The sequence below is a fragment of the Ranitomeya variabilis genome, chromosome 6, assembly GCF_051348905.1.
Source record: "Ranitomeya variabilis isolate aRanVar5 chromosome 6, aRanVar5.hap1, whole genome shotgun sequence".
In the NCBI taxonomy this organism is placed as follows: domain Eukaryota; kingdom Metazoa; phylum Chordata; class Amphibia; order Anura; family Dendrobatidae; genus Ranitomeya; species Ranitomeya variabilis.
The window spans coordinates 459,401,983-459,424,145 of NC_135237.1; the positions used below are offsets into that span (position 1 = coordinate 459,401,983).

The window sequence follows — 22,163 nt, forward strand, 5'->3', positions numbered from 1 at the left end:
TAAGCAGGGAAAAGGAGGGCCATCGCAACTCGAGGGCCACTGCCTTGTGATTGCCCCCCAGGCTGAAAATTGCCAGCCAGCCCCTGAACGTAGCCACTCGAAACCGGTGGGAATCTGCAAGGTGTGCACAAACCCTCAGGCCGCGCTCTCCGCACAACGAACGACGCAAAAGAAAAAAGGGAACAAATGCGGAGATTTTTTTCCCCACCATTTTACCTCAGCTCCCGTTACTCAGAACATTATACGGTAACACGAATTCAAAACTACAGCTAAACCCACAGAAAACTACCTCAGACAAAGCTTTGGCTGTTTGAAAAACAAATATTGGAAGAAGGAGCAAAAAAAAACCCCTCAAAAATAATTTGCTTCCTAAATTATAGCAGGAAAGGACTCCCCCGCCCGGATAACCGGAAGATTTTCTGTCGGCGCCACAAGAACACGGAATTTCCTGAAAAGTGAAATCTCCTCAGACTCCTCTCTCCGCCCGCGACCTCTGCCACTTCCGTCACCCCCGGCGACAGTCACGAGCCTGAGTTATTGAGTGACGTCACCTCGGTCCCGCCCCCTACCCTGGCTCCGCCCCGGCCCTCGCTTTGTCTTCTGGTGAAGCCGCAGACGTGTGACGTCACTCGCTCCCGTGCTTGTTGGTGTTCGGCCGCTCCTGCTGAGAGTAACGGTCCCGGTGTCTCCGTTATCTGCCCGCGGAACAAGGTGAGTGTGTGACCGCTGCAGCTCACTGGGCCTGCTCAGGGCTGCTGTTTCCGGACGTTGCCCCGGGCCGGCCTTCGCCCGCAGCAGCTGTGTGTCTGTCAGGTGTGGCTGTTATTCTCTGCTCCTTCCTTCTGCCCCGCGTCCCCTCCCCCACTGCTGCTTCCCTCAGGTCTTCGGTTTCTTCCCAAGTTGTTGTCACTTCTCCCTGCTCCTCCCAAGGCTGCAGCTCAGGAACCTAGAAAAGCTGAGTGACAAGAGGGGGCAGCTGTGATGGCGGCCTGGAGGGTCACCCAGCTTTCCTAGGAAGTCTCCGTCCGGGGGATGTCAGAGGGATAGTACATAATCGCCATTTGTCACCAGTACACAGGGATCGGGGGTCCGAAAGTGTTGTGAGCCATTGGTGGTCCTGCATTGGCAGAGAGCATTATAGGACCCTTGTTCTTAATCGGTGCCACCCCAGAAATTGGGCATTCATTACTTACTCTGCGTATAGGCTGTGTTTAAAAATAAGTTCCCACTTAAAGGGGATGTCCAGGTAAAACAAGCTCTCAGCTATCCGCAGACTAGGCGCTAACATAGGCTAGTGGGGGTCCGAGCGCTGGGACCTGCACCGATGGGCAGAACAGAGCCCTCCTATCCCCATAGAATGGCGTTTATCATTCTCTGACTCTCCGTCCACCCCCGATAAGGCTTTTTCCCGCGGCCCCATCGGGAATGAGTGGGATGGTGGTCGGGTATCTCATCTGCTGCTCCTTTTTGTAACTGGGATAAAAATTCCCAATTCTGCCGCTACGTGTGGACCCCAGCACTGGGACCCAACCCCTCCTATCGGCCGTTTCTCGTCCTGCAGATAGTTGGTGACTTAACCGACGTCTCCCTCTGCAGCTGATACTGTGTCCTCCACTAGTCTCCTGCTATCAGCATCCAGAAGGGGGCATCTCTTGACCGCTGCAGTCAGTCAGTGACTGTTGATCAGAAACATCTTCTTTCCTGTTTGTCTGCAGCATTCAGAATGCATCTTATCAGTGGCTTCCATAGGCTATGTGCAAAAAAAATCCGTGCTCATGATTCATCAAGACCAGCGGGTTTACACACTGGTCTTAAAGTTGGCGTGGTGTAGCCAGATGCTCCTGACTTATGGAGAGGCAAACTCCCCCAGCTCTGCCAAAATGGGGAAAATCTGGTGTGCAAATGGCAACAAAATGCTAAATTTTTGTGCAACTCCAAGTTGCATAAAACTATTGTGACTTTTCAAATCTTTTAATGCTGTTTTTCTAGATTAAAAGCTTGGATGAATCGAGGCCTGAATGTTTATTGTAGAAGTACACTAGTGAGAGATTAGCAGCTAATCTGCTCGTAAATATACCATAAAACTGGCTATACACATTAATATTGTGTGACCCCCGTCAATATCAGTGTGACTGTATAACCATTTAATATTTGAGGGTTTCTTTACTCTCCCCCGAAAGATAATGTTGAAAAAAGGATTGTGTTGATTCTCTTAGCTGAGATAGTTGGCAGCTGGGTATTGCTTGTATAACGCCATCATATTCCGCTGCTCTTTACAGACTTCATCATCTCTGTCCCCGATAGGGAATCTAGATTGTGAGCCCCATCAGTATGTCTTTGGTGTCTGGGAGAAAACTGGAGAAAATACAGTATGCAGATGTGGTCCTTGTTGGGATTTGAACCCAGGGAACCACCATTGCAAAGCAACAGTGCTAACCACTGAGCCAACGTGCTGCCCACCAGCTGTCCGAGATATATGGCCAGATGAAAGGAGTTCCCGAGAATGTGACAAAAATCTCTCCTGTCTCATATTTTCATGCTGCATCTCCTCTTAGTTAAATGTCATGACTAGTGATGAGCGAGTATGCGCATTATTTGAGTTTCTCCGAGCATGCTCGGCTTGTCTCCAAGTATTTCAGCGTGCTAGGAGATATAGTTTGCCGACGCAGCTGCATGATTGGCGACTGCTAGACAGCTTCAATACATGTGTGGGATTGCCTAACAAACAGGCAAATCATGCAGCTGTGTCGACACAAACTAAATCTCTGAGTACGCCGAAATACTCGGAGACCACCCGAGCGTGCTTGGAGAAACTTGAGTAATGAGCACACTCTCATCACTGGTCATGACTGTTTGCCACATGAAGAAACACTGCTCAAGACTAGTGATGAGCGAGTATACGCGTTGCTCGGGTTTGCCCGAGCATGCTTGAGTGGTCTCCAAGCGTTTTGTGAATGTTCGGAGATTTAGTTTTAGTCCACGCAGCTGCATGATTTGCGGCTGCTGGACAGCCTGAATACAATGTGGCAAACACAAGCAATGAGTATACTCGCTCATCACTACTCAAGATATGTCTTAACTGTTAGAACAAATGTATGATCTTCTCACTCAGGAGCAGGGTTGTGACAGGTGGTAAAAATACTTCTTGGCTGACTGAGCCCATTAGGGTCTTTTCCACCACCTTCATCCTGCTCTGTGCAGTAAGTGCACTACTATAAAACCGTTAGGATATGTGCACACGTTGCAGGTTTCCTGCTGATCCGCAGCATTTTTTTCTGTGCAGAAACGCTGAAGATCCGCAAGTGATTTACAGTACAATGTAAATCAATGGCCAAAAAAAAATGCTGTGCTCAAAAATCCGCACTGAAAACGCAGCAGATTCAAAAAAGAACCATGTCCATTGTTTTTGCGGATCTGCTGCTTTTCTGCACCCATTCCATAATAGAAATTCTCAGGAGTTAAATAAAAAAAAGGAAGAAATCTGCACAAAATCCGCAGCAAATCTGCACAAAAAACGGAACACCCCCCCGCAGATTCTGACCTATGTGTTCTGCCAAGAAATGCAGAATCTGCACAGAAAATTCCACAGTCAAATCTGCAACGTGTGCATGTAGCCTTAGGGTATGTGCACACATTCAGGTTTTTGCGCGTTTTTTTCGCGATAAAAACTCATTAAAAACGCATACATTATGCATCCTGTCATTTAGAATGCATTCTGCATGTTTTGTGCACATGGTGCGTTTTTGTTCTGTGAAAAAAACGCATCGCGGTAAAAAAAAGCAGCATGTTCATTAATTTTGCGGATTTTCCGCATTTTTCCCGCAATTCTATGCATTTGGAAAAAAACTCTTCAAAAACGCATGAAAAAAACGCATGCAGATTTCTGGCAGAAATGTCCGTTTTTTGTCAGGAAAATTTCTGGTAGAAATCCTGACGTTTGCACATAGCCTTAGGCCGGGATCACACGCAGCGAGATACGGCCGAGTCTCGCAGGTTAAAACCTAGCTCTGGCACCGGCACTCCAGAGCGGAGTGTGCGGCCGCATAGCAATACATGGAGCCGCACACTCCGCTCCGGAGTGCCGGTGCCAGAGCTTGTTTTTAGCCTGCGAGACTCGGCTGTAGTGTGACTCCAGCCTTAGGGTACCGTCTCACAGTGGCACTTTTGTCGCTACGACTGTACGATCCGTGACGTTCCAGCGATATCCATACGATATCGCTGTGTCTGACACGCAGCAGCGATCAGGGACCCCGCTGAGAATCGTACGTCGTAGCAGATCGTTTGGAACTTTATTTCGTCGCTGGATCTCCCGCTGTCATCGCTGGATCGGTGTGTGTGACACCGATCCAGCGATGCGTTCGCTTGTAACCAGGGTAAACATCGGGTTACTAAGCGCAGGGCCGCGCTTAGTAACCCGATGTTTACCCTGGTTACCATCGTAAATGTAAAAAAAACCAAACCGTACATACTCACATTCCGGTGTCCGTCAGGTCCCTAGCCGTCTGCTTCCCGCACTGACTGACTGCCGGCCGGAAAGCAAAAGCACTTTACGGCCGGCACTCAGTCAGTGCGGGAAGCAGACGGCTAGGGACCTGACGGACACCGGAATGTGAGTATGTACGTTTTTTTTTTTTTTTTTACATTTACGATGGTAACCAGGGTAAACATCGGGTTACTAAGCGCGGCCCTGCGCTTAGTAACCCGATGGTTACCCGGGGACTTCAGCATCGTTGGTCGCTGGAGAGCTGTCTGTGTGACAGCTCTCCAGCGACCACACAACGACTTGCCAACGATCACGGCCAGGTCGTATCGCTGGTCGTGATCGTTGGTAAATCGTTTTGTGTAACGGTACCCTTAGGCTGACTGCAGCAAGAGTTTACTAATTCACATACAGCAGGATAAAGCTAAAGAAAACCATTTAGCCCCCTCTGCTTGTTTGCTCATTCAGATAAGGATGCTTGTTTTGTTTTTCCCCTTTTGTCACATCCTTTCTCTGTATCTGAGTGAGCAGATCAGGTGCTCAATACTGTTCCTCAGGTAGTTGAGACACATGTCAAGCAGTGGTTTTTTTTTGTTTTTTTTAAAGGCAGTAACTAGTCCTGACTTGTGAGTAGGATGGGTTGCAGCATGAAATATGTACTGATTTTTCTCACATTCCCAGATAATCACTTTTCAGAATAGCTGTCATGCATATACACATTGAATAACACTTTTTCTTGCCTTTATCTGACTTCTACCCTGTATTTTTACCATTTTTTCTCTGCAGAATATCATCCAGCATAAACAGGACAGGTGCGAGCGAGATCAATGGCATTCTATGCGCACAGAGCACTTGTGTTAATGGCGAGCGCACTCGCAGTTGACCTTTCGTATTAAACTAATAAGTTACTAAATGACTGCCATCAGCAGTCATTTGATATCCGCTATCACTGAGTGTAAATGTGCCCTTAGCACACAGAGAAAAGTAGCGGCATGGAGGAAATTATACAGTAGTACTAAGCAGCGCTGATGTGAGTCCAGCTATGGGTTGTTATTGTTAGAAAGCTCAGCTAGATCTTTGTCTGTTTTCTCCCCTCTCCATAGAGTAGAATAGTAGGAGCTGTAACCTAACACATCCCTGTGCTGGCAGTCAGTCATGGCAGCTGTATAGGTTATGCCCCAATGAAAATTTTATATCTTTTTCTTTTTTTTTATGGATCAAATTTCTCAGTCGTGATAAGTCTAGTCTGGTACCACAGTAAAGTATCTTTTTTTTTTTTTTTTTTTTTATTGTGGATGAAGTGGCTACACAGCCATACCATCCATCACTTTTATATGTACAATGTGCTGACAGGTTCTCTTGGCAGATGATATGCAGGTAGGATGTGGCAAAAGTTTCCATAAACCTTGTTTTATATTCATTGAAATCCTGGTGTCTGTATATATACAGTGCCTTGAAAGTATACATATCCTATGAACTTTTCCACATTTTTTTTTTCACATTACACTTACAAACTTAAATGTGTTTTATTGGGATTCTACATGATATACCAACACAAAGTAGCAAGTATTTGTGAAGTGTGAAGAAAATGCAACTTGGTTTTCTAATTATTAAAAAAAAATAATAAATAAATATATATATATATTCTGAAAGTTGTAACGTGCATTTGTTTTCAGCTCCACTGAGTCAGTACTTTGGAGGACCAGCTTTCACTGCAATTATCGGTGGAAGTCTTTTGGGGTCTGGCTCTCAGCTTTGCACAACTAGAGGCTGGAACTTTTCTATTTTTCTTTGCAAACTAGCTGTAGCTCAGTGCGATTCAATGGTGATGACTGTGAACAGCAATTTTCAAGTGTTGTGTAATGAAAATATGTAAAAGGTCACAAGCCATGAATACTTTTTCAAGGCACTGTACTAGTCCAGTAGGTGGTCCTGCTAGTGATTCCCAGTATGACTGTGCATAGAGATACCTGTCAATCAGTGAATAGCACTGGCCCCTTGGACTCGGGTATACATACATCTCAGATTTCAATGAATAAAATACATAAGTTTTGCTGAATCTTTTCCAACAACCGATGTATAATTTGCTCAGCTTCTCCTCTACTCCATGCTGTGCCCAGATCGGACTGCATGTACGAGAGACAGGTTTAAGGCTCAGTTCAAATTTACAATGGAGGCTTTCTTCAGCCTTTGTCTGGCGTAGGACAGTGAGTCGTTTTTTTTTCTGTGAAAACCACCTGCACCACAACTAGCACAATAAAATACTTCTACATCTGATGCAGTTGTGATGACTGCAGTCTGTTCCATGTCCTCAGTTGGCTTACTGCTGCTGAGCAGTGTATAGTCCTTGTTGTTGGACTCCCTCGCAACGCCTACAATTTATCTGTTGTCCAAAAACTGGAATGGTGTCCAAAAGAGTCATAAAGGAATGTGTTCAGGTATTTTTATGCAAAGTCAAGTAGTGGTGGGTGCTTCTGCACAAATGTCACACACATCCCATGTGTATTTATTCATTCATTCATTCATTCATTCATTTTTGACAATAGATTGATCGTTACTTGATAACATTAACAGAAACAAGTCAGCGATTCATACTGCCTGGACCACACAATTAGGAAGCCTGACCCTCATTCATAATGCCTGTGGTGTAATCAGATTATCGTGTACAGAGCCGGATCAGCACAGCTTCTTAGACCGTGCAGTTGTCATTTTCGGGTCCTGAAGCTAAGCTCCAATTCGGTGCAGTAGGAGCTAAGCTGCAGTATTTGAGAACGACCACTTCAGTATACAAAGCTATGCTACTCCAGCCCTACACACTGATCTTGCCTCTATGGCCACTGATTAGCTGCAGCAGTTATCAGACTAATGGAATGAAGGCATGGTCCTGGATCAGGAGATAAGTAGGAGCTTGCTTTTTTTTTTGTCACATCTGAAGGCCCCGTCTCACATAGCGAGATCGCTAGCGAGATCGCTGCTGAGTCACAAGTTTTGTGACGCAACAGCGACCTCCATAGCGATCTCGCTATGTGTGACACGTACCAGCGATCAGGCCCCTGCTGCGAGATCGCTGGTCGTGTCGGAATGGCCTGGACCTTTTTTTGGTCGTTGAGGCCCCGCTGACATCGCTGAATCGGTGTGTGTGACACCGATCCAGCGATGTCTTCACTGGTAACCAGGGTAAACATCGGGTTACTAAGCGCAGGGCCGCGCTTAGTAACCCGATGTTTACCCTGGTTACCAAAAAAAACAAACAGTACATACTCGCCTTTCGGTGTCCAGGTCCCTTGCCGTCTGCTTCCTACTCTGACTGAGCCGCCGTAAAGTGAGAAGTGAGAGCACAGCGGTGACGTCACTGCTGCTCTCACTTCTCACTGTACGGCCGGATCTCAGTCAGAGCAGGAAGCAGACGGCGAGGGACCTGGACACCGAAAGGCGAGTATGTAGTGTTTGTTTTTTTTGGTAACCAGGGTAAACATCGGGTTACTAAGCGCGGCCCTGCGCTTAGTAACCCGATGTTTACCCTGGTTACCCGGGTGCTGCAGGGGGACTTCGGCATCGTTGAAGACAGTTTCAACGATGCCGAAGTCGTTCCCCTGATCGTTGGTCGCTGGAGAGAGCTGTCTGTGTGACAGCTCCCCAGCGACCACACAGCGACTTACCAACGATCACGGCCAGGTCGTATCGCTGGTCGTGATCGTTGGTAAATCGCTTAGTGAGACGGGGCCTTTAAGGTGGTTCTTCGGGGAGCTAAAACATTTTGTACTGCCCTCATAACTGTAAAGATGAGTTTTCCAGGGCACTTCTGTTGTCTTTATAAGGCCATATTCACACTTTGTGTTTGATCAATATTTTAAATCGGTATTTGTAAGCCAAAACCAGGAACAGGTGAAAAATACAGAAGTGGTGACGTGTTTCTATTATACTCTTCCTTTGATTGTTCCTCTCCTGGTTTTGGCTTACAAATACTGAACGTGTGAATGTGGCCTAACACTTGTAATTAAGTGTGACAGGAGCTGCTCCTCACTGCTCTCCCTTCCTGTCAGGGACATTAAAAGGAACCTGTCGGGAAAACCCTAGTAATGAGTGTACCCGCTCATCACTAGTTATAAAGATTATTAAAGTGTACTGGGCAGGGAGAGGGCAAAACTTTATCTCCCCAGAGTACCGCTTTAATTAAAAGGTGACTAACCTCTTTAAGGTTGGAGTTTACAAATGCTGTTAGATATCCCCAATGTATACCTCTAAGGCCTCTTTCACACTTCAGTCTTTTGGCGTCCGTTTGAATCCGCCGTTTTCCTCAAATAGCGGATCCGCAATTTTTTTTATTTATTTTTTTTTGGCGGATCCGCTATTTTCCCATAGACCTGCATTAGCGACGGATTGTGGCGATGGTCGTCCGTTCCATCCGCCATGCGACGGATCCGTCGAGATTTGGCGGACGTCATCTAGACATTGACTGACATTATAACGTTTTTTTGTCTGCGCTAAAATGGCGGTTCGCGATGGATCCGTCACGTCCGCCATTCCATAGAATGGCCGCCTATGGGCGACTGATCCATCGCGAAGGTCATTTGGCGGATCCGTTGCCCCAATCTGCTTTTTCAATTGCGCATGCTCCAAAAAGTAGATACTTTTCCCAGACAACCCCCAAGTAACGGATCCGTCAAAAAAAAACGGATCCATTAGAACCGTTTTCTCAACAATTGTGACGGATCCGTCACTTTGTCGGAGCAGACTGATGCCAAACAACTGAAGTGTGAAAGAAGCCTTAGGCCTAGTACCTGTTTGTTCGAGTGTGGATACCTGTCTAATAGTTATACTGACACAGCCCAGAGTATCCCAGAAGGTGCATGGGGCCCTAGGGATATGTCTGGCATCTGCTACATACATATACATTGATTATTTTCAAAAAGTCAAGTATGTTACTGTGTGTATATGTATGATACACAGCGATGATTGTGGCCCGTTAGACATTTTACATTGTGATGACTCATTTCTGCTGAATCGCTGGGAGTTCAGGAAATGTTGCAGTTTCGTTTCTCTGATGGTGTTTATTCTTGTTGTGTGATCTAGTTCTGGCTCCTGATCTGTAAGAAATTCATCATCATTCTTCAGTTGTGTGACTGCAGGATCAGTAACCAGAAGTAATGGCGCAGTCAGACTTCATGGACGACGATCACAACGCAGTGCTCGCACTGGCTGGCGACCCTCCTGACTGGAGCGTGATGGTTTCATGTATTTCTATGCAGTTGTCACGCTTGGGGTCAAGAGTGCCGCTGGCAATGATCGTCGTCTGTTATATGGCCGTCTAAGGCCTAAAGGTGGAATACACCTCAGAGCGCTCAGTCAACAGCTGATGCCCCTCACAGCCTATACACAGTGTGCATGAGGCACCCCTCAAAATGGCCCAGGCAAAATAATTGGCCATGTTCAAATTCAACATTTCTATCCCTTATTTTTTTATTTTCTTTTGCTTCTCATATAGTATACTGTAAATGGGGAAGCTGTGACATATAATACACATAGCCAAACTAGGTTTGGTTGGAACTGCTGACATTCATGTTGCAGTCCAGCATGGTGGAATCCAACGAAGAGCTGTACCTGCATAGAGCTTGTATGTTCTGCCCATATTGTGTGAGTTTCCTGTGTACTGTTTTTCTTCCGACACTACTAAAATATACTGTACTGGGGGACAAGTTGGCTTCCTATCTTCCTATGTAGATATGTAATATGTAACCCCCAGTGGGGACAGGAGCTGATGTGAATGGTGATCATTTCTGTACAGCACTGCAGATCATGTCGAGCTCTAACCTAGACCGTTTGACTTACCTGATAATTGTGTGAATGGAGTTGAAAAGCAAGTCTACATATAAGGTTTCTCTCAGGTCTTTTGCATGGGTGAATCACACCTGTTGCATACCTCCCAACTTTTGAAGATGGGAAAGAGGGACAAAGTTTGCGGCGCGCTTCGCGCGCCACGGCAAATTTTAGGCCACGCCTCTGACCACACCATTCATAATTAGTCACACCCATATCCACGTCCCAACCATACCCATTTAGCACTGCCGATCACACTGTTTCATATACAATAATTATAAACAAAAAAATATGGCCACAGTGCCCCATACTGTATAATGGCCACACATGATGCTCCATACTGTACGATGACCACACATGACGCTCCATACTGTATAATGACCGCACATGATGCTCCATACTGTATAATGACCGCACATGATGCTCCATACTGTATAATGGCCGCACATGATGCTCCATACTGTATAATGGCCGCACATGATGCTCCATACTGTATAATGGCCGCACATGATGCTCCATACTGTATAATGGCCGCACATGATGCTCCATACTGTATAATGGCCGCACATGATGCTCCATACTGTATAATGGCCGCACATGATGCTCCATACTGTATAATGGCCGCACATGATGCTCCATACTGTATAATGGCCGCACATGATGCTCCATACTGTGTAATGGCCGCACATGATGCTCCATACTGTATAATGGCCGCACATGATGCTCCATACTGTATAATGGCCGCACATGATGCTCCATACTGTATAATGACTGCACATGATGCTCCATACTGTATAATGGCCGCACATGATGCTCCATACTGTATAATGACCACACATGATACTTCGTACCATATAATGGCCACACATAGCTACTCCTACACACGCGGCTGCGCTCCGTACACTTTGCACATGGCTCCGCTCCGTACACCTCGTACACACGTGGCTCCGCTCCAGACACCTCGTACACACACTGCTCCGCTCCGCACACCTCGCGCACACACACGGCTCCGCTCCGCACACCTCGCGCCGCACACACACGGCTCCGCTCCGCACACCTCGCGCCGCACACACACGGCTCCGCTCCGCACACCTCGCGCCGCACACACGCGGCTCCGCTCCGCACACCTCGCGCCGCACACACGCGGCTCCGCTCCGCACACCTCGCGCCGCACACACGCGGCTCCGCTCCGCACACCTCGCGCCGCACACACGCGGCTCCGCTCCGCACACCTCGCGCCGCACACACACGGCTCCGCTCCGCACACCTCGCGCCGCACACACACGGCTCCGCTCCGCACACCTCGCGCCGCACACACGGCTCCGCTCCGCACACCTCGCGCCGCACACACACGGCTCCGCTCCGCACACCTCGCGCCGCACACACACGGCTCCGCTCCGCACACCTCGCGCCGCACACACACGGCTCTGCTACATCCACACCGCACACCTCCTGACCCCATACAAGGCATTACTTACCTCCTGCAGGACCATGTGTGTGGCAAGGTGGCAGAAACCAGCACAGCCAAGTCCTGTAATCCACGGAGGTCCCGGTCTGCCGATCATGTGACCGCTGACTCCTCCCCTCCTGTGACCTCATCACAGGTCCTGTGCGCAGAAAGCAGGCAGCCATACAGAACTTAGGGTAAGGGCCCGGGGCATGGGTTAACTATACAAGGGGGCGTGTCGGTCCTGCTGTCTGCACCGTGGGATTAGAGTGCCCCGTGCGGGAGTGCGGGGCAGAGGCTGAAAACCGGGACAATCCCGCACAATGAGGGACGGTTGGGAGCTATGCGAATGTGACTTCATTTACTCAGAGGAAGTGTTACGGAACTCAGGGCGCCGTGTACATTTATCATTACTGTGTATATTAGTATAATGAAATATGTCTTTCTCCAGGCCCAGATGGTGGATCTGATGGGTGTGCTTTTTATCACTTACATCCTTCTTGGTTACCTCCTTTTAATAACATTCCTATCGGTGACCTTTGTATTCTCTTTGGCACATAAGACTAATACTTCAGCCATAACAGTGAATAGAGGCGTTCACTTTTGCTACTTTCCTAGAACTTGTGGGAATTTCCCCAATTTGGTTAATGGTTATGATGGAATATGCTGGCGTGTTACTGGACATCATGTGACTGTCATCTGCCTGCGATCTGCTGATCTCACTAATCCTGTCATATGGTTCTCGTCGTTTGTTCTCCATTATTCTGGTTTTAATATTACATAGCTTGGTATTTGGTAGGTAAAGAGTTGCACATTTATCTTCATATTTCTAGTTTCAGAATCACTTGTTGTAATTTTATGCCGTATATTTTACTTCTCTAAGGGTATGTTTCCACGGTCAGTAAACGCTGCGGGTTGGACGCTGCATACATCCGCAGCGTCCAGATGTTACAGCACAGTAGATGGGGATTTCTTGAAATCCCATCTCCACTATTTCTTCAGAGATGCCCCCGGCATCCCTGCGTAAACAGATATGCGGCATGTCTATTTACGATGCGGAGACGCTCCAGTCTCCGCAGCGTAAATTTCACATTCACTATCATTAGATAAACTGCATTATCTTTATAGTCACATGAGTATTAAGTGTGGGAACGCAGCTTACTATGCATGTGAACTAATTTAAATGTCTTACCTTGTGCCACAGCCGGAAGTTCGTGTCCACTGCAGTTTTCGCGATGAGCTCAGTTGACCGCGAGAACTGCCTTGTACGTGACTGCCGGGTTTATATCCGGTCACTTGCCAAGTTCTCACGGTCAGCTGATCGTGACAACTGCTGTGCAGGTGACCGCCGGAGACCAAGTTATCTCTGGTCATCTACAATCTCCGCTGTGTCTGGATGTGAGGCTGGATGGTTGCATAATGCCAACGTTCAGCCTGACAACCAGATGTAGCAAAGCTGGACTCGTCATGGGACATTGTGGATTATCTTCTCGGCGGACAGGCATGGTATACTGTTGCTTTTTTTGTTTTACTTTTTTTTTTTTTTTTTACTGGAGATCGAGGGCTTCGGGGAATTAGGTGTTGCAGTAAGTATGATTGGTTTAATTTAGAATATTAAAGGGAACCTGTCACCCCCCCCCCTCCCCACAGGCGGTTTTTAACTAAAAGAGCCACCTTGTGCAGCACTAATTCTGCATTCTGTCGAGGTGGCTCTTTTTAGTTTGGGTCCCTGCCAACGCTGAAATAATCATTTTTAGAATTTGCCCCTCATACCTGCAGTTTGTCAGGGGGGCATGTCTTTTCTCCCCTGACACAAACGCCTCCTAGCCATCACTCGGGGCCTCCAGGCGCTGCCTCCATTTCCTTCCTGAACGTCCCCAGCGCCTGCGCTGTAAGTTCCCATCATGTGATGGGAGTTGAAGGGCAGCGCAAACTGCGCATGCCAGAAAAAAAACTTACAGCGCCGGGAACGTTCAGGAAGGAAATGGAAATGGAGAAGGCGCACGGAGGCCCTGAGTGACGGCTGGGAGGCGTTTGTGTCGGGGGGGGAAAGACATGCCCCCCTGACAAACTGCAGGTATATGGGGCAAATTCTAAAAACTATTATTTCAGCGTTGGCAGGGACCCGAACTAAAAGAGCCACCGTGACAGAATGCAGCATTAGTGCTGCACAAGGTGGCTCTTTTTAGTTAAACCCGCCTGGGGGGGTGACAGGTTCCCTTTAAATGAGTCTGTATGATTATTTCAATTAAAGGACTGGCTGTGTCTTTATTTGCCATATAACTATAGTAATTAGTAATGGAATCAAGCCCACGTCTCCATTACTAAGACATGGGCTTGATGTCATCGGTCAATACAAAGGTGATATCAACCCCACAAATATTACCCTGCTTGCCACCGCTACAGGGCAAGAGGGAAGAGCTGGGTAAAGTGCCACAATTGGCGCATCTTTGGATGTGCCAATTATGAGGTGGCTGCGGACTGCTATTTTTAGGCTGGTGAGGGTCCGAATCCATGGGCCTCGCCAGCCTGAGAATACCGGGCCGCAGCTGTCTGCTTTTTCCTTGGCTGGCTAACAAATATAGGGTGACCCCACGCTATTTTTTTTTTTTTTTTGGAAGGGATCCCACTATTTTTTTCGAACCATCCAAGGTAAGCAGACTGCTGCGGCCTGGTATTAGGCTGGTAAGGTTCATGGATATTGGATCCATACCAGCCTGAAATACCAGTCCCAGTAGTCTGCTTTACTTTGGCTGGTTAAAAAATATAGGGGGACTCCGTGCTTTCCTCCACTTCCTGTGTCGTGTATGTCCGGCTGTGTCACAAGATTCACCATTATGTAAATTAGTTCACATGCGTAGTAAGCTGCGTTCCTGCGCTTAATATGCATGTGATTGGGAAGATAATGCATTTTTACCGCATCTAATGATGGTGAGTGGGTAATTTACGCAGCGGAGACTGAGCGTCTCCACTACATAAATAGACATGCTGCGGTTTGGAAAGACTCTCCACATGTCCATCTATCGGGGTGTCAGTGCACGCATAGTGGGCATGGGACTTCTTGAAATCCCATCCACTATGCCGTAACATGTGGCCGCTGTGGGTTGGATGCTGCGGATGCACACCGCATCCAACCCACAGCATTTACTGACCGTGGGAACATACCCCAATATATCCGCAAACAGGAATCGCTTTTTTTTTTTTCCTTCTCAAAAGCTAACTTTCAATTAGCTTTATTTCAAGTGATAGAAAAAAATGCATGCGGAAAAAACGCTTCAAAAAACGCATGTAAAAAACGCAGGTGACCTGCCAGTGTCCTCAGATGCAGATTTCTCCTGCGTCAAATGCTGAGCAAATACTGAGCCATTCCTGACCGTGGGAACATACCTAAGTCTTCAAGAACAAAACTCCATCATGTGAGTTCTTGTTGATGTGGTCATTGGTCTAACAACCAAATCAATTCCCAAACCTGCGATTTCAAGAATTACCTGATTATTCCGTATTTACAGCTTATTTACCACTCAATCTAAAAGCCTCTATATACATCAATTTAATGGGGACTGGTTTTCCATTTGATGTCTTTGGGATAGGGATGAGCGGACGTGCTCCGATAATGTCTTATTCGAGCATCTGGGTGTGCTTGTATTTTATGTCAGAGTCCATGCGGCTACATGATTTTCAGCTGTTAGACAGACTCTGCACGTGGGGATTGCCTGTTGGTTAGGCAGTCCTCACATAATATACGAGCACGCTCAGATAGCACCCGAGCATGCTTGGATAAGATGTTTTCCGGGCACGTTCACTCATCACTAGTTTGGGGGGCTTCCTGGCAGATTATGTTGGGGGAGAGAGAAGGATCGGGCAGTTGAACTTCCAATGGTTGTTCTTCTTTTAAGATAAGCCGCTGCCCAGCTGCTTCCGCACCTCTCCCCATTTAACGTGGGGATGGGGGAGAGGGGTCAGGGAGAGCACTATTGACTATACAAATGTGCGACTGAAGTCTGTCTTTTGTGTCTGGCAAGCTTAAATTGATTCTTTGCCAGATATTGATAACCAATACTTGGGATATGTCATCGGCATCAGGTCGATGGGGGGGGGGGGGGGGGGGGGGTCCGACCGTCCAACACCCGGCAGCACCATGATCAGCTTAATGTAATTCTTGTTCTGATCTGCACTGTGCAGCTTTATTCAGTGTGCAGTGGCCACTGCTGGGTGCCGCAGAGCACATCCTATTCAATACAGCTACTAACTGGTGAGGGATTGTGACCCCCAGCGATCTAGTATAGATGATCTGTAGGTAATATCTTCTGACTCGACTACCCCCTGAAGCCTCATGCACACAGCTGTATTACATCTCCATTATGTACAGTCATAATGGGCCTCATGTGAAGTTCATTGGGCCTCAGTTGGGCTTTGATTTCATCCCAAGGATCTTTCTATCGGATTGTGAAGGATTCTGCACAGCAGCACAAAAGTTGTATGACTTGAGAGAGAGAACCACAGACTCCATGGGGCAGTGGAATCCTCCACTTTATATTGTCCATTGCCCCAGTGGAGCAGATAGGTGGAATTGGTTCTGTGGGACAACTCCTGAGTGCTTTTTGGACACAATTTGGGGTAAAATACAATTAAATCCTCTGCACTGTGTTTTTGGATCGTGTACTTGTTGTTATTCTACTTGTAATAATGGCTTTTTTTTTCTGCTTTCTTAATAGGAGGATCAAAATGTCTTTGTATCCATCACTTGAGGATCTTAAGGTCGACAAGGTCATTCAGGTAGGTAACATTCAGCTTTTAACCGGCCTTGTGTGACCTATCCTTAGTGAGAGGGGTTCATCCCTAAAGCTCAGACTTGAGTCCAGGTTCATCTTCGCTAAGGAGACCTCCATACACGTGCAGGGGATTTCTGTGAAGCATGAGTACTGTATGGCTAAGGTTAGTCTCTGACTATAGTGACCCTATAAAGTGCTGATGTGCTGGGTTCCTTGTCTTTTACATGGCCAATACACGTTCTGCACTGACCTAGTGTAATTCACAGCTGATGTTTGTGATAACAGATAAAACCTTGTCTGGACCGTTCTGCTGTGAACGCTTTCTCTGGACAGTGGATTACTAAAGGTTTTTCATTTGAGATGAGGAGCCATGTAAAGGCCGGACTTTCTGTGCTGGAAGGAGATAATAGAGAGCAGTGGACGGGAGCCAAGTTCTGGCTGAATAATTTGTGTCCTTGTGAATACGGGAATATTTGTATGCCAGCTATCCCCCTCGGACTGGTAAAGTGGACTATTTGTATAGTTTATAGTACCCTTTTTAACTCTTAATGGATGGATTAGTTTTACATTAGTAATGTATGACATTGTCTGAGGAGCTGTATTCCTCCTACCAGAGATAAGTGGCCATTGACTGTTTTTAGCTCCACCGCTGACTTGTCTCCATTTATCTCCCATTGCTGATGAGCTGGAAATGTTTTCCTCCTCCACTCAGAGAAGGTGTAGAGATGCATTTCTGAGGCATGCGATTTTTGTGTTTCCTTGCGCTATTCTGGGTGATGCTAATAGGTGTGGTGTTGTGAAATCTGAATCCAGTAAAACGTCAAGTTATGAGAGGTAGTAAGGATGTACCTGGTCGGTTGTATTGTCCAAATCTTGCAGAACATCGTCAGATGAAGCTCGTAGATAATAACTAGAATGGTTTATTACAATATGTATTTCTTATTTCGCAGGCACAGACAGCGTTTGCAACAAATCCAGCGACGCCAGCAATATTATCGGAGGCTGCAGCACCGTCATCTGCATCTCAGTATGGAGGTACTATCACAGCTGGAGAATTCACTGCGTTTGCTTGAATTACTTCTCGCCATTTAGACACCTTAGGTAGAAGTCAGGTACCCAAGTTACACAGTGATCTGCCTCCACACCCAGAAGGTCCTGTTAATATGTAGTAGACTTTCATCCATCTAAGGGTTGTAAAAATGAACCCACATGTTGAAGAATCCACCCCATTTCAGGTGTACGGAACATAATTTTCACGGTGAGAGGGGATCCGCCCTTCATGAACAGGAAACCTACAGGATAAAAGGGCAGTATGTCTCCCACGCATCAGTTGGGTCTTAGATAGAGGACCCGTTGTTTGGATCAGCGGTATTTTATAAAGATTTACCTGAGCCTGGCCAGTCGATTTTGGCAGCATCTCAGTCCCTGGTGCAGCCGGTGTAGGGGTCGTCCTGTTTGCGCCATAATGTGTCTAGGGGGGACTTAACTGACATGTGGGCATGACTAGCGGAGTCATTCTACGTGGTCGGATGGCTGCTGTGCACCCTGGGTCTGTGCATGCGCATCAACCAAGATTAAAAAGAAATAGTGGTATATTGGATAGGATTGTCTCCACATGACGACTTCTATTTGTGACGGCTTCTTAAAAGAGTTGTCCAATACTGGCTGACACCTTAATTGCTTCAGTGCGATGCAAAATAAACATATTTTCTGGATTGGCACCACTCTAAACAGTGTGTTCCCTCCCTGCTGGTTTTATTATTTATTATAGCGCCATTTATTCCATGGCGCTTTGCATGTGAGGAGGGGTATACATAATAAAAACAGGTACAATAATCTTGAACAATACAAGTCGCAACTGGTACAGGAGGAGAGAGGACCCTGCCCACGAGGGCTCACAATCTACAAGGGATGGGTGAGGATACAGTAGGCGAGGGTAGAGCTGGTCGTGCAGCGGTTTGGTCGATCGATGATTACTGCAGGTTGTAGGCTTGCCGGAAGAAGTAGGTCTTTAGGTTCTTTTTGAAGGTTTCGATGGTAGGTGAGAGTGTAATATGTTGTGGTAGAGAGTTCCAGAGTAGGGGTGATACGCGAGAGAAATCTTGTATGCGATTGTGAGAAGAGGAGATAAGAGGGAAGTAGAGAAGGAGATCTTGTGAGGATCGGAGGTTACGTGTAGGAAAGTACCGGGAGACGAGGTCACAGATGTATGGAGGAGACAGGTTGTGGATGGCTTTGTAGGTCATGGTTAGATTTTTGTAACATAAGCATTGTCTCTTTACCACTGCAACCAGTCAGGAGCTATTCTTTGTCATGGGATTGGTACAGTACACGGGGTTCAGAGCAGAGACACAATGCTGAACAGGGAGGTAAATATATATCTATTAGTACAGACCAAAAGTTTGGACACACATTCTCATTTAAAGATTTTTCTGTATTTTCATGGCTATGAAAATTGTACATTCACACTGAAGGCATCAAAACTATGAATTAACACATGTGGAATTATATACTTAATTTCAGTTGTTTCACACTTTTTTGTTATGTCTTATATTGTAGGTTCTTCAAAGTAGCCACTTTTTGCTTTGCACACTCTTGGCATTCTCTTGATGAGCTTCAAGAGGTAGTCACCGGGAATGGTTTTCACTTCACAGGTGTGCCCTGTCAGGTTTAATAAGTGGGATTTTTTGCCTTATAAATGGGGTTGGGACCATCAGTTGTGTTGTGCAGAAGTCTGGTGGATACACAGCTGGTAGTCCTACTGAATAGACTGTTAGAATTTGTATTATGGCAAGAAAAAAGCAGCCAAGTAAAGAAAAACAAGTAGCCATCATTACTTTAAGAAATGAAGGTCAGTCAGTCCGAAATATTGGGAAAACTTTGAAAGTGTCCCCAAGTGCAGTTGCAAAAACCATAAAGCGCTACAAAGAAACTGGCTCACATGAGGACCGCCCCAGGAAAGGAAGACCAAAAGTCACCTCTGCTTCTGAGGCCGTTTATCCTAGTCACCAGCCCCAGCCTCAGAAATTGCAGGTTAACAGCAGCTCAGATTAGAGACCAGGTCAATGCCACACAGAGTTCTAGCAGCAGACACATCTCTACAACAACTGTTAAAGGGAACCCATCACCCCCAAAATCAAAGGTGAGCAGAGGCTTTTCTACAGCATTCTGGAATTCTGTAGGTAAGCCCCCGATGTATCCTGAAAGATGAGAAAAAGAGGTTAGATTATACTCAACCAGGGGCGTTCCCGCTGCGGTCCGGTCCAGCGCCTCCCAGCTTCTTACGATGACGTCCTCTTCTTGTCTTCATGCTCCGGCGCACGCGTACTTTGTCCTCAACAGGGCAGACAAAGTACTGCAGTGCGCAGGTGCCGGGAAAGGTCCAAGAGGCCCGGTGCCTGCGCACTGCAGTACTTTGCTCTGTCCTCAACAGAGCAGGCAAAGTACGCCTGTGCCGGAGCCGCAGCATGAAATCAAGAAGAGAATGTCATCGTAAGAAGATGGGAAGCCCCGGACCGGACCGCGACGCCCATCGAATCGGACCCCCCGCCCAGGTGAGTATAATCTAACCTCTTTTTCTCATCTTTCAGGATACATCGGGGGCTTATGTACAGCATTCCAGAATGCTGTAGATAAGCCCCTGATGCCGGTGGGCTTAGCTCACCATCGATTTTGGGGGTGACACATTCCCTTTAAGAGGAGACTTTGTGTAGCAGGCCTTCATGGTAAAATAGCTGCTAGGAAACCACTGCTAAGAACAGGCAACAAGCAGAAGACTTGTTTGGGCTAAAAAAAACACAAGGAATGGACATTAGACCAGTGGAAATCTGTGCTTTGGTCTGTTGAGTCCAAATTTGAGATCTTTGGTTCCAACCACCGTGTCTTTGTGCGACGCAGAAAAGGTGAATGAATGGACTCTACATGCCTGGTTCCCACCGTGAAGCATGGAGGAGGAGATGTGATGGTGTGGGGGGCTTTGCTGGTGACAGTGTTGGGGATTTATTCAAAATTGAAGGCATATTGAACCAGCATGGCTACCACAGCATCTTCCAGCGGCATGCTATACTATCCGGTTTGCGTTTAGTTGGACCATCATTTATTTTTCAACAGGACAATGACCCCAAACACACCTCCAGGCTGTGTAAGGGCTATTTGACCAAGAAGGAGAGTGATGGGGTGCTACGCCAGATGACCTGGCTTCTACAGTCACCAGACCTGAACCCATTTGAGATGGTTTGGGGTGAACTGGACCGCAGAATGAAGCCAAAAGGGCCAACAAGTGCTAAGCATCTCTGGGAACTCCTTCAAGATTGTTGGAAGACCATTTCCGGGAACTACCTCTTGAAGCTCATCAAGAGAATGCCAAGAGTGCAAAGCAGTCATCAAAGCAAAAGGTGGCTACTTTGAAGACATATTTTAAGTTGTTTCACACTTTTTTGTTAAGTATATAATTCCACATGTGTTAATTCATAGTTTTGATGCCTTCAGTGTGAATGTACAATTTTCATAGTCATGATATGTATATAATTTTTTTTTAAGCCAGTTGCTATGTATATATGAGCATGTTGAGCTATTACAGAGAAGGCTGAGTTAATATTCCTTGCTTTGTCTAGGATTGTACCCAAAACTGTACCCAGAGCTTTCTCAATACATGGGATTAAACCTGAGTGAAGATGAAATACACAAGAACATGTCTATGGTGCCCTCGGCTGGGGTGAGTACTTTGCAACATAGTGAACTGATTGTACAGCTTCCTTTAGTGATGTGTAACTATAATCCAAATGACCTCCTTTGGGTTTGCACATAAATAATACATGAGCAATACACCAGGTTTCTGGGCATTTGTTGCTTTCTTTCTTATAATAAAAATTCTGTGCATTCACTACCAAGACAGGTAAGTCTGCTATAGACCATGCATAGAACTGTAGCGGGCTTCCCTGATCAATCCTGACTGCAGTGAGGATGAACACCTTGTTCTGAATGGTGAAAGTTGCTGCAATGGGGTTAACTGTTGTTGGATATTTCTCACCTATTCTGTGATTAAATCGTACTTATCTTTGGGAGAAAATGCTTTTGCATTTCACTCAAATACTTCTGCAACCAAAGTATTAGATCTATCTGATGTTTCAGCAGCAAATCTGAATTAGGCTGGATTCACACGTCTTGACGTTTCCGGTACTTTTGGTTTTCAAGTGTCCGTATGTGTACTACGTGTGACAGCTGTGGGAAGTGGTGTACAGTTGCCTGTGCTCATCATTCTCCCCTGCCGGTGATCAGCATGAATAGGGGAGAATGTTGAGTTATATTCCACTGATAACAGCGAGAGCAGGTGGTGGCTGATGGGACAATTACTCTCACTAGCCAACACCTGCTGCCGCTGATAACTGTGCGAGCAGTCTGCGGCTGAAGGGAGTATTCATCTGTCGCCTGCGCAATAGATAAATAAATTAGTTAAAAATCCGGCTTGAGTTTCCCTGTATTTTTGATTACCAGCCAGGCAAAACTAACAGCTGCGGGCTGCAACTCTCATCTTCAGCAAGCCTAGTTATCAAGAATACAGGGGTCCCCATGCTGTATTTTAAAATTATTTAAATAAATAATTTTAAAAAATTGCATGGGGTCCCCCCCAATTTTTGTCAACCAGTCT

General features: G+C 46.5%; 1 protein-coding gene across 1 annotated transcript in view; it reads left to right on the forward strand.

The window, feature by feature from the left end:
- The first annotated feature begins 574 nt into the window (after positions 1–574).
- Positions 575–22,163, forward strand: part of SDCBP (syndecan binding protein) — a 37,861-nt gene continuing 16,272 nt past the window's right edge. Inside the window, exons 1-4 of the mRNA XM_077270535.1 lie at positions 575–711; positions 16,460–16,520; positions 17,467–17,551; positions 21,130–21,230. Coding sequence (XP_077126650.1) covers positions 16,470–16,520; positions 17,467–17,551; positions 21,130–21,230 — 237 coding nt within the window. The 5' untranslated portion in view covers positions 575–711; positions 16,460–16,469. The remainder of the gene's footprint in view (positions 712–16,459; positions 16,521–17,466; positions 17,552–21,129; positions 21,231–22,163) is intronic.